A 20,480-nucleotide genomic window follows, 5' to 3' on the forward strand; every position below is an offset into this window, starting at 1 on the left:
CACAGCTGTGGCTTATCGTTATATTTATTTGCTCCCCTGTGCTCTCTCTCGCTCTCTCTCTCATCTACTCTGTTACTAGACATCCTCATTTCTGGAGTCAGCTACTCTTTTTGTTTGGCCTCCATTCCTCAGTAAAGTTTTGGAATAATCTGCTCCTTTCTCCCGTGTCTGCATTTGGGGCTCAATTCGCGCCTGCTTTTCAGCGTCCTAACAGAATCTCTGTTACCAGTTTCACACCAAGATTTTTATAAGGGTTATTTAATGAGAAAAGGCTGAGAAAAAAAGAAAATGTCATTTTATAACTAAATAAACAAATGGAATATAAATCATTTTCCACTAACGTAGCCCAGTTAACAAAACATTAGATTGTATTTTGTCAGAGTGATGGAAGGTGAACCAAGGCAGTCTCAATAATCTCCAATTTCAATGACTTAATAACGCAGTTGATGAACTAACTTGTGCTCAGACACAATTTTGATGTATACATTTCTGATTCAGTTATAAATGAATCAAACATAAAAGTTTAATTATATATAATTCAAAAGTATTCGAATAGATATAGAATAGTTATATCTTAGTTATAAACTCATTATTATTACTTTCACACCTAGAGGGCACCGGGAGCTCTGTGAGAGTCATGTTCTTTGACTTCTCCATTGCCTTCAACACAATCCAGCCATCATTGCTGAGAGGGAAGATGGAGGGAGCTGGAGTCGACTGTCACCTGGCTGCCTGGACCACCAACTACCTAGCCAACAGACTACAGTACGTGAGGCTCTGGGACTGTGAGTCCGACGTGGTTGTCTGCAGCACGGGGGCCACGCAGGGTACAGTTCTCTCTCCCTTCCTCTTCACTCTCTACACATCGGACTTCAGCCACAACTCGGACAGCTGCCACCTCCAGAAGTCCTCCGACAATACAGCCATCGTTGGACGTGTGTCGGAGGGGAACGAACTGGAATACAGGGGGGTCATCACCAACTTTGTTGCCTAGTGCGAACTGAACCATCTGCGCATCAACACCAGCAAGACAAAGGAGGTGGTGATTGACTTCAGTAGGAAGGCTACTCACATTGCACCCGTGAACATCCAGGAGTACAAATACCTGGGTGTTCATCTCAACAATAAACTGGACTGGACTCATAACACAGACGCCCTGTACAAGAAGGGCCAAAGTGTCTCCATCTGCTGAGGAGACTGAGGTGCTTTGGAGTGTGCAGGTCACTGCTTAGGACTTTTTATGACTCTGTGGTGACATCGGTGATCTTCTACGCTGTGGTCTGCTGGAGCTGTGGAAGCTCAGAGAGGGACAGGAAGAGACTCAACAAGCTGGTCAGAAAGGCTGGCTCAGTCCTGGACTGCTCTCTGGATTCCATTGAGGAGGTAGGTGAGAGGAGGATGTTGGCCAAGCTGACATCAATTATGGACACCCCCTCTCACCCCCTACACGAGACTGTGGGGCCTTAAGCAGCTCCTTCAGCAGCAGATTGTTATACCCACGGTGTAAAAGGGAGCAGTACCGCAGGTCATTCATCCCAACTGCAGTCTGTTGATTGTACAACATTCACAACTCTTAATGTAGCACCAATAATCCATGGTTTGGCATATTTTTCTCCGCACTACTTAATCATACTACCTCCGGAATGTCTAACAGTATTTGCACATCTCTTATTTCCGCCTTCTACCCGAAGTGGGATCAATAAAGTTTTATCTTATCTTATTAAAACTTGGTTATGTCCTATTCAGTAAAGTAGGATAAAGGGATAAAAAGCCATCTGAAATTTCTCATTTTTATGTCATTCATTAAAACATTAAAAATGAAATTCTAAGCATTGTTTTATGGTAGAATTGCATAGAGAACACAAGAGCTGCATATTTAAATCCATCACTGTCTCTCTTATTTGCTCTGACTGCTAATGATGTGTGTGTTCTGAAAGAGGTGTGTCATTGTTCTCCTAGTCAGTCAGGTCAAATGAAACTGCAGAACAAGTGTCCCAACAGTCTAGAAGAGAGGCTAATGGTAAGAATCCCTGGTCTTTTCATAATTGCTTTGAGGCATGCAGGGAAAGTTACATCTGGATTCTATGTATTCTATAATGAGCATCTTTTCTGAAAACTATAGACTGTTGATATGTTTTAAAAATTATTTTGTGAGAAAGAACAGCATAAACATCACAGTTAAGAATGTTATAAAAGAATGTCATCAATTCCAAATTTCTCCAGACAATTGTAAGTTTTGTGTTAAGTCTCAACCATGTTCTTGTAGGGAGAAGTTTTTTTAATCAAGCTTTTGTTCTGAAGCGTTGCAAAGAAGCAATGGCAGATCTGTGGTTGATTTCTGTCCCTCTGGACAAGCCCAGTATAACCAGTGTTGAAAAACTGAAGCACACCATAGCCAAAACCAACCTGGCCTCATACTTCATGTTCCCCATTCCTGATCTCAAGGTGAGTTTTGTGGTCACAAAGGGAGCCCGAGGGAGCCACAAAAATTATGCATTAAGTAAATGTAGACTCAAGGACTCAAGGAATTTTTAATCAGACAGTCATACAGGGTTGATATGGTTAGGCTCAGTTCCATCTGACCAATTTCACTTCACCTATATTGTGCAAACCAGCAATTGCATCATAGTCTAAAACAACCTTTACAGTCAATGTAGCTCTGATTGAAATGCACAGAGCATGGGTCTGACGCTAACCTATGCTGTGATCTCAGGAAGGAATTCTGGACAGTCTGCTGTGTTTGTCAGATGATCTCTCCAACATGGACATTTTGACTGAAAGGTGATGGTATCTGAATTTGATCATTTGCCCCGTGTAGGCCTTAAGGACTGAACTTTAACTAATGCAGTCTGCATCACGACTGATGGTCAGAGGACACTCCTTAGGTTTACCTTGTTGCTTTTGATATTACTTTTATAATGTTAATGCTGCTGTAAAAACATTGCTTGTGGATATACTCATTTCTCTAATGTTCTCTGTTCAGTGTGATCAGGAGCACATGTCAGTGTTTGAGGGATGTGACAGAGGGATCCAGTGACAAAGTGATGGAAAATGCTCTTGTCAATGGAGGTGAAATCACTTATATGCATACACACATCTGTGTACTTCAATTATTTTGAGGACTTTTATATAGACATAATGCATCCCCCAGCTCCTTACTGTAGCCATCCTAACTAACCCCCAACCCTAACCTTAACCCAATTCTAACCTCAACCTAAAACCATGTCTTAACCCGCTAATAGTCCTTTGAAGTTGGATCAGCCAGAATGTCTTCACTCTGTAGCATGTGCCAGAACAGACACCTGCAGACATGTACAAGCAAACACTAAAGTGTATGTTTTTAGGAAATGTAGTAAAACAGGTACTAAGTAAATATACTGGATCCTGAAAGTACAGTATATTCAAATGTGTGAGAATGTATACAAAACCCAAAAACCATGTAAGAATTAAATATAGACACTTATTAATCAGGGTATAGTGTCATATCAGTTAAACTCCTGGGATATTGATCTTGTCAGTAGCAGAGGGGGGTTGTTACGGTAATTAGTTTCAGCTGCTTTGGTGTTAACAACAGGCGTACCACAAGGGCAAGAACCCCAAAGACAGACTGATTTACAGGTGAAGAACACTGAGATTTCTTTTTCCACCTCATCTTTTCTGTTCTGAAAAGTTTTGCATTTGGCTTCGGTCATTGTCACCACTAGTTAAATGAGTACAAGATAGTTGGACTCTACAGAGTTGCACAGGCAGTCCAACTCCTCCAGGACAGCACATTATGTGCCATTGTTAGAAAATGTAGATCTCCCAGCGCATTTTCGAGAGCGTAGAGTAGATTCCAGGAGATAGAGTTACTTTTGAACATCTGGACCCATTGGCAGGATTAGTATCTGGATTACCGTCCAGCTCCATTTGACCCCATGTGTTACATTATAGATTATAATATTAATTAGAAAGGTGAGGGGGTAGGAAGAAAGGGAACAGTACAAATAGTGCCGCAATAACAGACTGCAATCAGCCATATTGGTCTTGCTTTTTAAAGTGTGTATTTCCACAAAACATTGCTGCTTAATGCATTCAGAATGATAGTAATATTGATACTGTTTGGTCGGCTGCTCACTGTTTAGATTTGAATGACTTCAGGTGTGCTTTTTAGTGGACCTGCTAAGATACGTCACAAGGTTTCAGTGGGACAAGGCCAAATACCCCACAACGATTCCTCTGTCCTGCCTGAAAGACCTTATCAACAAGGTATGATTTAAAGATAAGACACAACACACATATATTGTTGTTACGTGTATATTGAAACATTCCCACAAATTGAGTATGGACAAATTAAGTCTTCAAGCCTTTGTAAAACAACTGTTGGTCTGGATCCATTTTCACCGGAGAAAAACTTTAATTTAATAAAGGTCAATTTAACCGAACAGATTTTGAATTACAAAAAACATGTGTAACAGCTGAAATGCAAATATGTACCTGCATATATATTATTCTACTACCTAAAAAGTTTATGCAATCAGTTCATACAGTGCAGTGTTATCTGAGATAAACACACACACACCAAGGTCTTCCAGCTGTCAACAATTGCTGTTAAACTACCAGTTATGATCCTGTTTTCTGTTTACAATTTATAATTTCACATTATAACACATAGTGTGATTGTTCTTTCCTGACATTAAAAATATTTATTCAAATTACATTTTATATGGTGTCAGAACATTTTCAGGTGTGTCACAAGTTCCTAAATATTGAACTGTTATTATCAGATACCATTTTTTTCACAGGATAGGTGCTTCCAATTATTGGGTGTGCCTCCTAGGCGCACCCGTTACTATCCTATGAGCTCCAGCACAAAAAGTGAAATCATACGGGAACCGTAAGTCGCATCGTCATGAACCAAACACCGAAACGTGCGCGGCAGATTTTATTCTGGGGAATGAAGACCGTAACTGCAAAGGCGCCCGAGCAATCTGTTATCCTCCTTTTTTTTCGTCAAAAAGTTTGGCATGTATCTCCTCCTAGACGCTTTGACATAGAGACACCAAACTTTCCCAGAACCTAGTTAAATTATGGAAACCGGTGGATATGACTTTTCTTGTAATTAGTCCTGGGGGGACAAATATATACTTGATTTCAAGGCCTTAAAACCCCATTGTAACTAATACGAGAGGTCTGGAAAGGTCATGGAATTTAACCCCAGTTCGAGGGCCTGTACCTCCGCCATATATTGACCTAGAAAGACCATTCAAACTTTAAAACGTAGATAGGTTCTGAGTCATCATGTATAATATACTGTAAAAGCCCTGTGTCAAGAAATATCCCCGCAGGGCACCTGGAAATGTCCTCTCGACCGTTGTTAAAGTAGGAGACCATGTGACCTAGAGTGGAGCAGCAAAGAAATTCAGATGGAAAATCTTCCAAACAACTTACCATAACTTTATCCTGGAAGCTCATATAAGCATAAAAAATACATCATTTTGTAGCCACAAGCCTCGACTAACTCGCAAATGTCAACCAACCGCCCCATAAAATGAGCTAAAGTGCCGACTGGTCCGCTCAAATCTCCTCTTAACTCAATGCAGAACATAACGGGGGAAAACGGCTCAGAACTGACAAAGGCTTCGCGTTTAACTCATCGTTTCTCCGTCACCGGGAAAGCTAAAATTATGAAACTTCATATGGATGTTTTTAAAGTCTTGCGGTTCTGACGAGCCTCAATATAATTGGATGGTATTAAGCAGTCCAAATAGGCGTTTAAAAACAGGCAGTTCAAATCGCGAATATGTGTGTGGGGGGGAGTGGTGGAGCAGATCACACACAGTGGGTATGTGAGGAGCTGCAAGCAGGCATTGTGCAGGCTCTGCGCAACATGGCGCTGCACAAAATGCACTCAATTGGCTTGGTGGGTTGGTAACAGGCAGACAGGGGGTGCAGGGACCGGCCAGAGGGCGAGGCACACCCTCACAATTTCTGCGGAATTGTCTAGTCTGCTTATTTTAATTATATAAAACATTAAAACAGATTCTCTTTACATTTCATCTCAGCTTTGTCTCACCTATATCTATAGTCTTTTCTTGAAACAGTTTTTTGAAGGTTAGATTCTCAGTTTGTGTGAAGCAAAAGTGACAATATTACCTGTATCCATATGAATAACTTTATATAAATAAAGTTGAACAGGATTCCAGATTCAACTGCATATGAAATGAAAATTTCTTTCTAACATAAACCAAAGTTATGCACACAGTCACAATGTCTGTGGAACTTCCCAGTTGTTGTTCATCTGATAAATATTTGTTGTGTCAGGATGTTTTGCAGGTGGCAAAAGAGTTAAAATCCCGAACTTCGGCATACAATGGTATAAAAACAAGTCTGCAGACTCTTGAACGCAAACTACAGTGAGTGACAACTCAAACTGAAGAATGAAATTAATCACATAAATTACAACATGAACATAAAGCAATTGCAATGTCTGAATTACCAGTGGGAATTTGCAAAATCGCAGTTTGAATGACATTGTAAGAAAAGAAGATCTGGTGGTGTCAGAGTACCTCACCACCCTGCTGGTGTTTGTGAACAGGTGTGTCACATATCTTCGACCTTTTGTGTTATACCCTCTGACAAGTTTTTCTGTTTAATTCTGACACTTTTTTTGTGTTGTTAAAATTTGTAGAGGGAGCTACTTTCACTGGGAAAGCACCTATGAATGTCTGTCAGACCTCGTAGTTCCACGATCCAGCAGGTAAATCTTTTTTACTATGCTATATACGATATATAAAATTCCACCTGATCAAAGTACGAGGGCCCTGTATTTGCCCCCAAGCTTAGACTTACCGTATTGGCCCGAATATAAGACACCCCTGATTATAAGACGACCCCCTCTACACTCAAGTTTGAAAAAAGACTTTTTGAACACCAAATTTAATTTTTATACAGAAAATAATTACAGTAAAATAATTACAGTACATCTGAAACAAATGATTATAACAATATATTCGTGAGAAAAAGCATGTTATTTTGCGTCATTCAAATCATGCAAAAACTGTCTCTCGCAAATCTGAATACGGAAAAACATTGCAATAAAATAATGCAAACTGGTTTACTCCTCACAAACATCCACTGCCTCGCTGTGCTCAGTGTCACTGTCCCCACTCCCATCCTCTGGCTCCGCTGGCTCCTCCCATAGCACGTCATCCTCACTGCCGTCCAGGGCATTTGATATGCAGCACTTTTTAAACCCGTGGATGATGCTCTTTGGGGAAACTGCATCCCATGCGTGGAGGATCCACTCACAGAGCAAACGTACCGAAGGCTTCTGAATCTTTCCTGTCGGTGTGAGTGCGTGATCACCAGACAGGAGCCACTCTGTGTATTTTTTCCGCAGATTGTCTTTGAATGGTTTGTTCACCACAACATCCAACACCTGCAGCTGACTTGTAATTCCCCCCCGGAATGATCACTAAGTCGCCCTTCATCGCCTTCACTTGTTTTTTGACTGGATCAGACAAGTGTCCACAAAATGCATCCAAAATCAGCATGTTCCTCTTTTTTCTGAGTCCCCCCACGCCGTCTGCCCCACCCAACCTTGAGCCAGTCCACTACAAGCTCGGTCTCCATCCAGCCCTTTTCCTGGGCACGTACAATAATGCCAGCTGGCATCGCCTCCTTAGGCACTGTCTTACGCTTTAAAACCACATACGGAGGGAGCTTGGTTCCGTCTGCGAGGCAGGCTAACATGACGGTAACGCGGCTCTTCTCATTTCCAGTGGATTTTATAATAACAGATTTCTCACCTTTCTTGTGTACAGTGACAGATGTTGGCATGTCAAAAAACACAGGTGTCTGATCAGCATTGCCAATCTGATCCAGTGGGTAAGAGTGCTTTTCCCTTAAATTGATCACATAGCGCTGAAAAGACAACAGCTCTCCAGAGTCAGAGGGCAGGCGCTGGGCGAGACTTGTTCTGCGTCGCAGCGTTAGTCCGTTACGCCGCATCATTCTTTTCCACCAGCCGAGGCTCGCTCTGAACTCAGCCGTGGGTATGTTCAGCTCTTTGGCTATTTCCACGGCCTTGAGCTGAATGACAGCTCTGCTGATGCGCGTCCCGTCCTTTCGTTTCTCGTCCACGTACGCGCACACCCTCCTGTCGAGCTCTTGGAAGCGGCCGCTCTGAGCACCACGGAAAGCTTTTCCCTGACTGTGAGCATTTTTTAGGTGATCTTTTTGAGCTCTCCGTCTCCGTACATTACACTCTGTGACACCATATTTCACAGCCGCTTTGCAATTGTTTGAAGACTCATTTATTACCATCATTTTGAAGTTTGCGTCATAACTTTTCCTCAGATACCGGTTAACCTGGCCGATCTTCGACCCACTTTTCTCCATATTGTCGCTACGTTTCTCTATTTTCTGTTATCTCTTCTCTTTTCTTTCTTACCGCTATTTTTTATTTTTCTTCTTCGTACTACCGCTATTTTTATTTTTCTTCTTCGTGACAGGCGTTCGCTTTGGCCTGGGACGTTAAGTTAAGCATTCGCTTTATCTGGCGCCATCTAGCGCTGTGAATGGGTATAATGTCTAGACCGCGAATGTAAGACGACCCCCACTTTTTCAGTCTTATTTCAACGCAAAAACACCGTCTTATATTCGGGCCAATAGTAGCCACAGGTATTACTGATGAAGAAAAAATATCTATATATACATTTTTTTTTCAAATTTAAATGGGAAATTTAAATGAAAAATTAAAATAACTTTGGTGAGCTTGCTCTTTATCTCAGTCAGTTGTTACTTTGCAATTTTGCAAAACTCACGTCTGCTCTAAATGTCAATCATCGCACTGCAGGTACCTGCTAGCTTTGCCAGCTTGTGCCATTTTCACTAGGTCCTTTCAAAGGTTTCCCAAAACAACTTTTCTTTCTTGCGCTTCACTCCATCTGAGTGAAGAGCCCCCATACTTTTCCCCTTACTCTTCATCTATCAAATTATAATTATAATGGTTAGCATATTACATTCCAGGGAAAAGATTTCTATTTTACTGGCTCAGATGTTCATCAGACGAAAAGGCCTTTCTCAGAGCATATAGCACAGCTAGGTAAACACCTCTTTTTATAAGATTATCAAATATTCAATTCACAATCATCAAAACTATCTGCACCTGGCGGTAGACTCAGAACATCTGGATAGGTCATGCATGTGTACAAACACTGAGGTCCACTTTATCTTCACAGACAACAATGGTTAGTCAGATCTACACCTTATTATAGCAAAGAGTGAAGGATTGCTGACATGAAAGTAAAGCAGAAAGGGAAATAAAACAAAAACTGTCAAATAAATACCTACAAGAAAGGTTTAAATGGAAAGTTTTCATTTAGTCCCTCTGGTTGCATGGTGTTCAGTTTTTCAATCCAAAACATTTTTCCTTGGGGAGAGTACCCTGAGTAGATCGCCTCCCTTTAGTTCCTAAGTGTTCTAAACCTTCAAACCAAAGGGAAGCTGGAGACCCACAATTTTCTTCAATATAGCATTTTGCTATACATACAATAATCAGTATTCTGTGCAGATTGCAGTTTTGTTTTCTGAACAACGGACTTTGAGACACCTTTTTGTCTGGCGCACATAACTTTTATTGCAAGAACAAAGGAGTCAATAAGTTACAGTTGATGAAAGGTGTGTTTATAATTTTGATCGGGGAAGATACATATGTGTATAGGTTTGTAGGTGTCTTTCAAATAAGAAGGCATGGTCTCAGTGATCGACCAATACAGCTTATAATAGGTCTGAGCAGTGGTTGTATTGTTCTGTACCTTGGGTACTGGGTGTTTTGGCTCAAATCAGTAGTTGCAAGTCTTTTTCAATGAGCCCGTCGAATGTTGTCACCACCGGACTGATTTTGTCTCATGGTTGAGAGCTTCTCCTGTTAGCATGAGCAGTGCAATATCATTATTCCAATCGAAAACTTTGTTGTTCTTAGAATCATTTGTATCTTGTTCATACATTTGAAACTTCTGCTGCTGTAGTATTTGTTTGAACCTTTCAAGAACATCTGGGAGTGTGGTAGTTTGGTCACCACAGGCTTGGAGCTTAGATTCCAATGTCTGTATTTGGGCTAGCACTTGTAGTGTTCTCAACGATCAGCAGCGTTAGATCAAATGACCAGTTGTTCCCATCTCTTAATAAAATCTGGATCATTTGCGCCACATGATGGTGTCTTGTTTAGACAAAGGCCATGTGGAAGTTTTGTCATCTGTATATATACTATATATTCCATTTCTTATGTTTCCATTTTTGGTGGACTTGAAGGACACCCACATTCTGCACTCTTCACACAGATGATTCTTCGAAAAGTGGAGAAGAACCTCTGGATGGCGTTCTGGTTCTTTGTTGGCTTCATCAATTTTTGCTTTAAAAGAGTAATGATGCACTCTTCAATAAGAGGATCCTTGATGTTCAGTAGAAATAGCGCTGCCTCTGGACTACCAAATCTCTTAATCAGCTTGATGTAAATTTTCTTGTAGATTTTGAAACTTTTGCACCGAAAGTACAAATCTGTATCCTGAACTTCATCCATGACTTTTTCAAACACATGCTTAATCACTTTGTCGACATTTGTTGGCATGATCTTTAAACTATAACATAGGTTGAGAACAACTTTCTCGACCAAAACGAAGATAAAATGTACTTTACTGTGTTCTGTCAGTGGACGTTCACACTGTTGTATCCCCTCATCCACATAGGCTAGATTCATCCTTTCAGTCACTTTGGACATTTGATCAGGGACCCCTGATGTTAACAGTTCCACCTGCTCTGTCGTATCCTTCCCCAGAAAAGATTCAGTCATGTGGCAAATGATGTTAGCTCCAACATTTTCTTGTGTAGCTGTGTTTCCTGTTGCCATAGCTATTGGAAAAGTGATTGGACTAGATTTTGGGTTTATTATTTCTGAAACTGCTTTTTCTTACTGTTTTGCTGGCTGGTGTGAGTTTGTTAAAACCTGTTATTAAAATGCTATCATCAAAGCCAAAAGTGTTTTGATGACCAAAGAAACAAATGATCAAAGCCATAATCCCAATCCTTGAAAAAAAAACAACCAAGTAATCTTTTACAAAGAATAATTACTGTTGTGATAAGATATGCCTGCCAAAATCACTGTGGATGAAATATAAGTAAACACAAGGCCGATGCATTATTGTATGATTATACACTGCTCAAAAAAATTAGAGGAACACTTCGAAAACACATCAGATCTAAACGGGGGAAAAAATGATCTCGAATATCTTTCCTGATAAAAAGTAGGTGATGTATTAGTAACAAAATGATGCCACATAATTTGATAGAAATGAAAATGATCACCCTATAGAGGGGGAAATCAAAGACACCCCAAAAATGAAAATGAAAAAATGATGTAGCAGACTGGTCCATTTTGCCAAAATGTCATTGAAGCAACTCAAAATGATTCTCAGTAGTTTGTGTGGCCCCCACGTGCTGGTGCGCATGCCTGACAACGTCGGGGCATGCTCCTAATGAGACGACGAATGGTGTCCTGGGGGAAACCTCCTCCCAGATCTGGACCAGGGCATCACTGAGCTCCTGGACAGTCTGAGGATCAACCTGGCGGCGCCGAATGGACCTAAACATAATGTCCTAGAGGTGTTCTATTGGGTTTAGGTCAGGTGAACGTGGGGGCCAGTCAATGGTATCAATTCCTTCATCCTCCAGGAACCGCCTGCATACTCTAGCCACATGAGGTCAGGCATTGTCATGAACCAGGAGGAACCCAGGTCCCACTGCACCAGCGCTAGGTTCTGACAATGGGTCCAAGGATTTCATTCCGATACCTAATAGCAGTCAGGGTGCCATTATCTAACCTGTAGAGGTCTGTGCGTCCTTCTAGGGATATGCCTCCCCAGATCATCACTGACCCACCACCAAATCAGTCATGCTGAATGATGTTGCAGGCAGCATAACATTCTCCACGGCATCTCCACACCCTTTCACATCTGTCACATGTGCTCAGGTTGAACCTGCTCTCATCGGTGAAGAGCACAGCAGTAGAAAGTCAGTCAGTAAAAAATCAGCCAAAAGAGATGAGGAGGAAAAAAAAAATATCAGTGGCCTCAACCTGGAAAGCCATTCCTGTTTTGGGGGCCGTCTCATTGTTGCCGCTCTGATACACCTGTTGTTGATTTCATTAACAACAAAGCAGCAGAAACTGATTAACAACCCCCTCTGCTACTTAACTGACCAGATCAATATCCCAGACGCTTGACTGATAGGTTGCTATACTCTGATTAAAAAGTGTTCTTCTAATTTTTTTGATCAGTGTACAATAGAGAAGACAGCAAAGATGCCTGGCAATTAAACCGGATGTCCTGGCAGATGGTCATAGCCCCCCAGAGGCAGTTAATGGCAGCCACACACATTCTTTTGGCATTCTTTGGCCCTGTGGGGATCAAGGCCGACATCTACCTACTGAACAATGCTAGTACGAGGGACCGCTGTCTAGTGCCAAAAACAAGGAGTTTTCATTGCACCTGGCATGTGTGGTAATCTTTTCCAAAATTGATTAGATCTGCGGATATAACCTAGTATATCTGCTCAACTTTAAGGTACAGGCAGTGTTGGATTTCACATGAGTGGTTATAGTGCAGGCCCTGCAGGAGTTGCTTGGAATGGTAAACTTTGACCAATGCTTCATTCCCAAGCCTGCTGCTTTAATGCACCCACTACATGAGGCTGACTAACACAATGTGGTAGCTATGATATAATTGAAAACTGGTTTATTAAGTGAGTAAATGTGTTTATTGTTCACATAATGAATTGCATTTTTGCACATTCAATAACATTTTAGGCTCTAACCAAAATATATCTGGGTATGACTGAACATAATACATTTTGCTTTGAAGTTTAATGACCAAAATTATTTTATATATAGCCTCAATATATTGTTTTACATTTCACTTTACATATACACCTGTATACTCAAAGAGTATACTCAACTATACTCTAATTTAATAATAAATATTTATATCTAATAATAAACATTAGCTCCAAAATTAAGAATTTGGGCAGAGCAAAGTAACAACTTCAAAATAAACACACCAATTAATGTTGAATATTGATTCGATTTCTGGGATGGTTTTGATTTGGAAAAATATTTTAACACAAAAAAGATGGCTTAGTCCTATAAAAAATGTGGTTTATGGCAGCTTATTACATTTTCCCCAACCTGTAAACAATAAAAAAAAACCTGTACCAGTTGCCTAATTTTACTGTTCATATTTTTCATTCATCAGGAAGCTGGTGGAAGATGGAGAAGGAGGGATTTTCACAGTTACGCTGTTTAAAAGGGCTGTGAGTGAATTTAAAGCCAAAGCTCAGAATTGCAAGTAAGCAAGAGAAAAGGGCTAAAAATGAAGCATCATTTAAAGCTGTGTTGTCTGTTCCCACTAACTACCCTCTGATCCAAACAGGTTCCTTGTACGTGAGTACTGCTTTGACCTGGAGAAGAAGATGCAGATGGAGAAAAATCAGCTGAGTGTTCATCAGAAAGAGCAATATGTGAGTTTGTCTCTATAAATTCAAATTTCCCCTGAAAAGGCCTTTTTTCACCTTAAGAACTTTGTGTCTGTTATGCATTGCCGTGTTTCTCACTCATTTTTTAGAAATGCACATTTCTCTTCCCCAGAAAGGTTTTGTGCACTGGCTGAAAATAAATTTCAGTGAGTTGTTTGTTGCCTGGATTCATTTGAAAGCATTGAGGGTGTTTGTTGAGTCAGCTCTCAGGTATGTGCTAAATTGTTAAAACAGTTCCAAAGTTCGAGCTCTGATGTGTACATTGGATTATTTGATGTATTTTGTTCCAGATATGGATTGCCTGTAAGGTTTCAGGCTCTCCTGCTGCAGACAACAGACAGGAAGCACTCAAAGAAGCTGGAAGATGAGCTCTCTTCACTGTTCATGCATCTTGACCCTACTGCCACAGCAAGCAAGAGAGAGGTCTGTTTGAATTGTGAATGGTGTTTATTACAGTATAATTTCTTACATAAAGCAGAAAAAATTAATCATTCTTGACCTCAGAACCTGTGTTTTTTTGAACAACTTGATTCAACAACAGTGGACACTCCACTAATAAATAAACATCATGCCAATGATATCTCACAAGAATAAGACTTCCTCTGGATTTAACTAAATACTAACTATATACTATGCTAACTCTATGCATTTGCATATTAACAGAACTGAATATTACTTCTAAAGGTGAGGGCCCATATTCAGAAAAGATGATCCTAAGATTAAAAGTAGCTCTTAGTGCAATCATTCTAAGAAAAACTTTAGAATTTTTTCAATTCTTTGTGGATTTTCTTTGAATTCTCCCCTGAAAAGGCCTTTTTTCACCTTAAGAACTTTGTGTCTGTTATGCATTGCCGTGTTTCTTCTAGTTTCCTTACAGCTGTCACCGCTTCAGTGTTCAGGCAGGGGGAAGTGGGTGGGTTGAAGAATTGTTAATGTTCAAATTTTTATGAAGTGCTTTTCACCATGCCAGAAAGGAAAGAATTTCTTTAAGCATGTTGGTTTCATTGAGTTACAATGACCTCTTTTCCATTGGAAGCCTGGCCAGGAAAGCAAGAAAAGAAAACAAGAGTTGCATCAACTTAAAACAGACCACACAGAAGCATAAAAAAATAAAACACTGGATAATGCGGGCTTATCTGGGGCAATAACAATTGGGAAAAAAATCATGTCATCAAAATAGCCAAAGGCCTGAGAAAGTTTAGAGCAACTACAATATAGTAGACTGAATCAACTGTATAGAAATTAATTTTTGCATCTGCCTAGGGCAATAACATAAATACTGAACACAATTGAGCCTAAAATGTAGCCCTGTGGCACACAAGATGAAATAGCATTGTAGATGATCTTCCTTCAAACTAAATATTTAGAGGTAAATTCTAAATTCATTTAAGAGGAAGAGTAAACAAAAAGGGATTCAGCCTTTTGATTGATTCTCTAATTGTCATGTGGAAGCCCAGCATCCAAGCCAGCCAAGACCAGGCCACTGGTCCATCCACCCTTAGAGACAGTGAGCATCTAGGAGTGGGACAAACCATGCCATTTATCCAATGACTGTTGAATTTCAAGGTGATGAATAATGCAGTTTCATTAAAGTGAATGAATGCTCAGCTTCTACAGGAAATGCATTGACATTACAGGAATGTAGGAGATGACAAAATTAATCAGGTCAGGCGACTTGTGATAATTAGCTGATTTTGAATTAACTCAACTTTGAGATGAATGTGTCGAACACATTTGTTGTCAATGAAATGTTAACACAGCCGTACATATTTGACTTCATTTTTGACATTTTCCCTTTCCATCAAAAATGTAAATTGGACCACATTCTGACAGGACTTCTTTCTTTGGTTTTATTAACAACAAACAGGTATTTTAAGAGATGATTTGCACCCACTGTACCTTTCACATCTACATTTTTACATAATTATCCCCCTTTAATAAATTTGAACAAGCAATTTAATAACTAAAATATGTCTTCATTTTTATTACCTTTTAATACTTTTGTGTTATCCAAAATATTGAATGCCTACAGTAAAAGTTGTTACAAAATAACTTAAAGACACATTAACACACCTCAACATTAAGTGCACCACTGCATAATAGGAGTAGCCGTGTACATTTTGAATTTGGATGCAAATGTATAAAAATAGAAAGAACTGAAGAGATGTGGCATTGTTTTGATGTTCTGGCAAAAGTGTTATATATAAATACATATAATTAAGCAAATAGAAGCATGATGATTTTATTTAAAGTAATGAAAATAGCATAGAATATTGCAAAATGAGTGTGACATTATGGTTTCTCTGTTCTCTGTCCTCCGGTAGGTAGGCAGTGACATCCCAGGACTCTGTGGGCAAGACTACCTCTCCTATATCTGTTTCCATATCAACACCAATGTCCTGTAGTTCACATAATCTGCAATGAGAAGATCAAGAGGTTTTAATGGAAAACTTTCAAAACTTCCAATCATGTTTCACAGCAAACCAACAAGATGTAGAGCTTCATCCTTCATTTAAGTCTCATATTTATGCTTAAATATGCATTGTTCTTGTAAACATTCTTCTAATATTGATGTATTAAGTACTGTGTCCTGCATTTGTGCTCTCCAAATTTGATCGATTTTTAACTGTTGGGTATGATGTCTTATTAAATGCAATAACAGTGTGCCATATGTTCTCTTAGATCCAAGTCTTATACACTTTTCTGTGTTCTGGCATATTTGTCTACATTCTGAAAATATGGCATTCAAGCAAGGTAGAGTCATTTTGTTAAACCCGATGCTTCAAGTTAAACACTGTACCAACTCTTAATATATTATATTTAGCCAAAAAAGACTTATATTTGCATTATATTTAATTTACCCTATTTTCACGACTATAAGGCGCACCTAAAAGCCTAGAATCTTCTAAAAAAAAAAATCGATGGTGTGCCTTTTAACCTGGTGCGCCTTTTCTATGGATTAATATGGATTAATGTTGGTTAATCGCGGCTACCGCAGTCATGACCGAAGTAACCACAGTATGAATGATAAAGAGGAATTCCAGTCCAGTCCCAAACCATTTCTGTGTGTAAAGACCCCAAAATGGCTCCTTGCAGAGACACGCTTACGACGCAGAGTTCAAACTGAAGGCTATCAGTCAGTTGAACACGGAAATAGAGCAGTGGCAAGAGAATTTAATGTTAACGATTCAATGGTGTGGAAGTGGGGGAAGCAACAAGATGACCTGTGCCAGATAAAGAAGACTAAACGGAGCTTCCGAGGGAACAAAGCAAGATGGCCACAGTTGGAGGACAAACTCGAACAGTGGGTTGTTGAACAGAGAGCAGCAAGTAGAATTGTCTCTACAGTCACTATTCAAATGAAGGCAACAGCGCTAGCAGACGAACTTAACATAAATGAATTTAGAGGCAGTCCTTCTTGGTGCTTTCGGTTTATGAAACCTCTCTATCCGCACACAAACTAGTGTTTCGCAGCAACTGCCTAAAGACTACCAAAAAAAAGCTGGCCACTTTTCGCGCATACTGCAGAAACATCACTAAAAAAAGATTCGGCCAGAACACATCATCAACATGGACGAGGTTCCACTCACCTTTGATATTCTTGTGAACCGCACTGTGGACAAAACTGGAGCACATACGGTGAATGTTCGCACTGCAGGGAATGAGAAGGCATCCTTCACTGTAGAAACTTCCACCCATGGTTATTTTCAAAAGGAAGACTGTGCCAAAAGAAAACTTTCCAGCTGGCATAACCATCAAAGCTAACTCCAAGGGATGGATGGATGAAGAAAAGATGAATTAGTGGCTGAGAGAAATTTATGTCAAGAGACCGGGTGGCTTTTTTCACGCAGCTCTGTCCCTATTGATCTGCAAGTGAAGCACACTAATTCAGTTCTTGATACAGATACAGATTGACAAAGGAACTCCAGCCGCTAGATATTGGTGTCAACAGGGCATTCAAAGCTAGACTGCGAACTGCGTGGGAGCAGTGGATGACAGAAGGTGAACACACATTCACCAAGATAGCGCAGAGCGACATACGCCACTATCTGCCAGTGGACCGTAAATGCCCGGGCTGCTATATCTGTCTCAACCGTGGTCCGAGCTTTCAGGAAGGCAGGGATTGTCACTGAAATGCCAGATAACACCAGCGACACTGACCCTGATGATGACTTTAACGAGATGGAGCCGGCCATGTTGGATGCCGTATTTGCCCAACTGTTCAATTCGGACACCGAAGAAGAAGAATTCGAGGGATTCCTGGATGAGGAATGAACTGATAAAGTGAGCTTTACGTGTTTCTTTTGTGTGTTTAACTGAACAAGGCTGATCATACTGTGAATATGGACATTAACGTTTGAACAACGTTGGGGTATTGTTATATTGTTATTGCTTTGCACTACTTCGAGAGTTACGAGAGTTATATTGAGCTTGCACTAATGTCTGATTTACCGCAATGACTAATTCTTTTACGTGTTTAATAAATTGAACATTTATTAAGCTCCACTATCCACTACGTGATAAAAATGTTGCACTACCTGTTATAACTTGCTGTGAACTGTGTTACGCGAAAACACTACGTCACTTGGGAAAAATAACAAAACAGCTGTTTATTCATTTTGGGAGTGAACGGAGTTGTGAGAACGCCGGTTTGTATTCTATTAATAAAATTTGACTGACTTATCTGACTGTTTTATTGACATTCCTTTTAGCGCAGCTCGATCTAGTGAATGCATCATGCAACCCCAGCCACTACTGTAGTTTCTATTCTATGCGCCTTATAACGCGGTGTGCCCTATATATGAAAACAGTTCTAAAATAGGTCGTTAATTGAGGTGGGCCCTAAAATACAGTGTGCCTCATGGTCGTGAAAATATGGTACTTATATTTGATATTTATTAAAGTTGTAGGTTCACTGTGTATTCTGTCTGTGTTACTTGTGACCTCCGACCTGGATCTGTGGGGTGGAGTCACTAATTGTGATACAATTGGCAGACTTTCACACACATTTCGAAGTATATCCTGACATTAACACACACCATATCTATGTACAGTGGCTAGAATGATATAAGCACAGGCAAACCTCAAGACATGCTTTGGCTGTAGTATCACATTTGCGAGACAATTGTGTGACTTGAATGCAGATTTTGTTGTTTTAACTGTTGTTACATCATATTTACAAACATCTGCATACATACCTTGATGTATATACATGTCTATACATGCCTCAGCAATCACACTCAAGAAAATTTTGCATGAAGGGTTTCTTTTGTTACTGTATTTTCACGACCATAAGGCGCACTTTATTAAAAGGCACAGTCTCAGTTATGGGTGCTATTTCTGTATTTAAAACATACACAAGGCGCACCGTATTATTAGGCGCATGCTGAAACATACAGTAAAAAATGACAACGGAAGTAAAACAGTGAGTTTCGACACATTTATTGAACAAAATATTCATTCTTCCGCCACAAAACCATCAAAGTTTTCATCTTCTGTATCTGAATTAAACAGCTGCACTATTTCAATGTCCAACATCCCGAATTCCTCTTCTTAATCATCTGAATCGGACCCACCGCCCGGTTCCGGTTCAGCGTTGATTTTGTGAAAGCTCTTACAATACATGAAGACGGTATCATAGCCCATGCGTCTACAATCCACCCGCATATGGTGGCATAACTTGCCCGCCGCTGCCTCATAGTCTTTGTGAAGGAGTGTTCGCCTTCCGTCATCCAGCGCTCTGTTCGTTTCCGTGGCAGCCGAGAACCACGGTGAACGAAGACTTCTTGTGCCCCATTGTGCGTATCGCCACCGTGCTGGTCCCTTTTTCTCCACTTTGTGGGTCAAAGGGATGTTAAAAGTCAGAGGGATCTCATCCATGTTGGTAATGTGGCTGGGCGTGGTTATCTTGCCGTGGCAGTAGGTGCGGAAGATGGCCACCCTCTCCTGGTAATCCGCTGGCAGCTGCTGCGCACAAATCTGCTGTGCCAAAGGCGCACAGCAGATTTTGGAACTCAGTCCACACACAAGGCGCTCCATATTAAAAGGCGCACCGTCGATTTTTGAGAAAATCTCAGTGTGTTAGGTGCGCCTTATAGTCGTGAAAATACGGTTATCAAGGTCATGCCGATTCAGATACTACAGAGTGAGTTGGTTTCCAATTAAAATTAATTTCACTAACAAATTAACCAAAAGATTATCAATTCACACACATCAGTTAACACACAATAAAATAGGCAATTGGTCAAAGGAAAATATTATTATTTAAAATATTTATTTTGTAACATTTATAAATACTGTTGCAGGGTTAAGACCCGAGCTCTTGTTTGATATGCAATTTTTATTTCTCTTTGCTATTTGGACTTATTGGAACCCGATAAGTATAAAAACTAAGCATCATCTTTTGACATGATGTAGTTTTAGAGAAAAATGATTGCCACATATGTGTACACTCGGTCTGAATTTCCATAAAGCACAATAAAATCAATAATAAAGTTTTTGTGTAATAGAATGAAAAACTCTTTATTTGAATCCTGAATACAGGTCAGACTGTAATGACAATAATAACACATTATTAATAACACATACAAACATAGTTTTGAACATGTTTTAACATCACAGCCCAAAAAACAAAACAAAATAACACGTCATATGTCTGTCACATCTATGTATGAAATTCTAAGAAACAGTTGCGCTCGGTTTGTAAGCACAAGAACACCTTGCAGGTCACACAACGCACTCAGGTTCTCCCTGTGCAGCCTGCTGCTCTGCATCGTGCTGCATTCTTCATGTTGACCATCTCTGGGAGATGTGCATTAGCCCTCCTGCGGACAGACACATGGGGCACTGCCATCACTGGACGTTTTTTCCTTTCTAACGAGTCATCTTCTCTCTCTGACAGCTCTGGAAAG

The 20,480-nt window shown here is 40.1% G+C and overlaps 1 protein-coding gene across 2 annotated transcripts; it reads left to right on the plus strand.

Annotated features, from left to right (window-relative positions):
• The first annotated feature begins 1,946 nt into the window (after nt 1-1,946).
• LOC101065959 (V-type proton ATPase subunit C 1-B-like) lies at nt 1,947-16,240 on the plus strand. 2 transcript variants are annotated; one of them, XM_029833011.1, is made up of 13 exons: nt 1,947-2,020; nt 2,267-2,445; nt 2,714-2,781; nt 2,984-3,069; nt 4,154-4,248; nt 6,304-6,395; nt 6,482-6,577; nt 6,671-6,739; nt 13,290-13,382; nt 13,467-13,554; nt 13,682-13,779; nt 13,860-13,992; nt 15,894-16,240. In XM_029833011.1, exons 2-13 carry the CDS (start codon nt 2,317-2,319, stop codon nt 15,972-15,974), a joined length of 1,128 nt encoding a protein of 375 aa, XP_029688871.1. In that variant the 5' UTR covers nt 1,947-2,020; nt 2,267-2,316; the 3' UTR covers nt 15,975-16,240. The 2 variants fall into 2 exon arrangements, with proteins under 2 accessions (XP_029688871.1, XP_029688870.1); XM_029833010.1 differs by having other exon boundaries at nt 1,968-2,020; nt 2,302-2,445.
• Nucleotides 16,241-20,480: the final 4,240 nt, after the last annotated feature.

Source organism: Takifugu rubripes, chromosome 2 (assembly GCF_901000725.2).
Source record: "Takifugu rubripes chromosome 2, fTakRub1.2, whole genome shotgun sequence".
Taxonomy (NCBI): domain Eukaryota; kingdom Metazoa; phylum Chordata; class Actinopteri; order Tetraodontiformes; family Tetraodontidae; genus Takifugu; species Takifugu rubripes.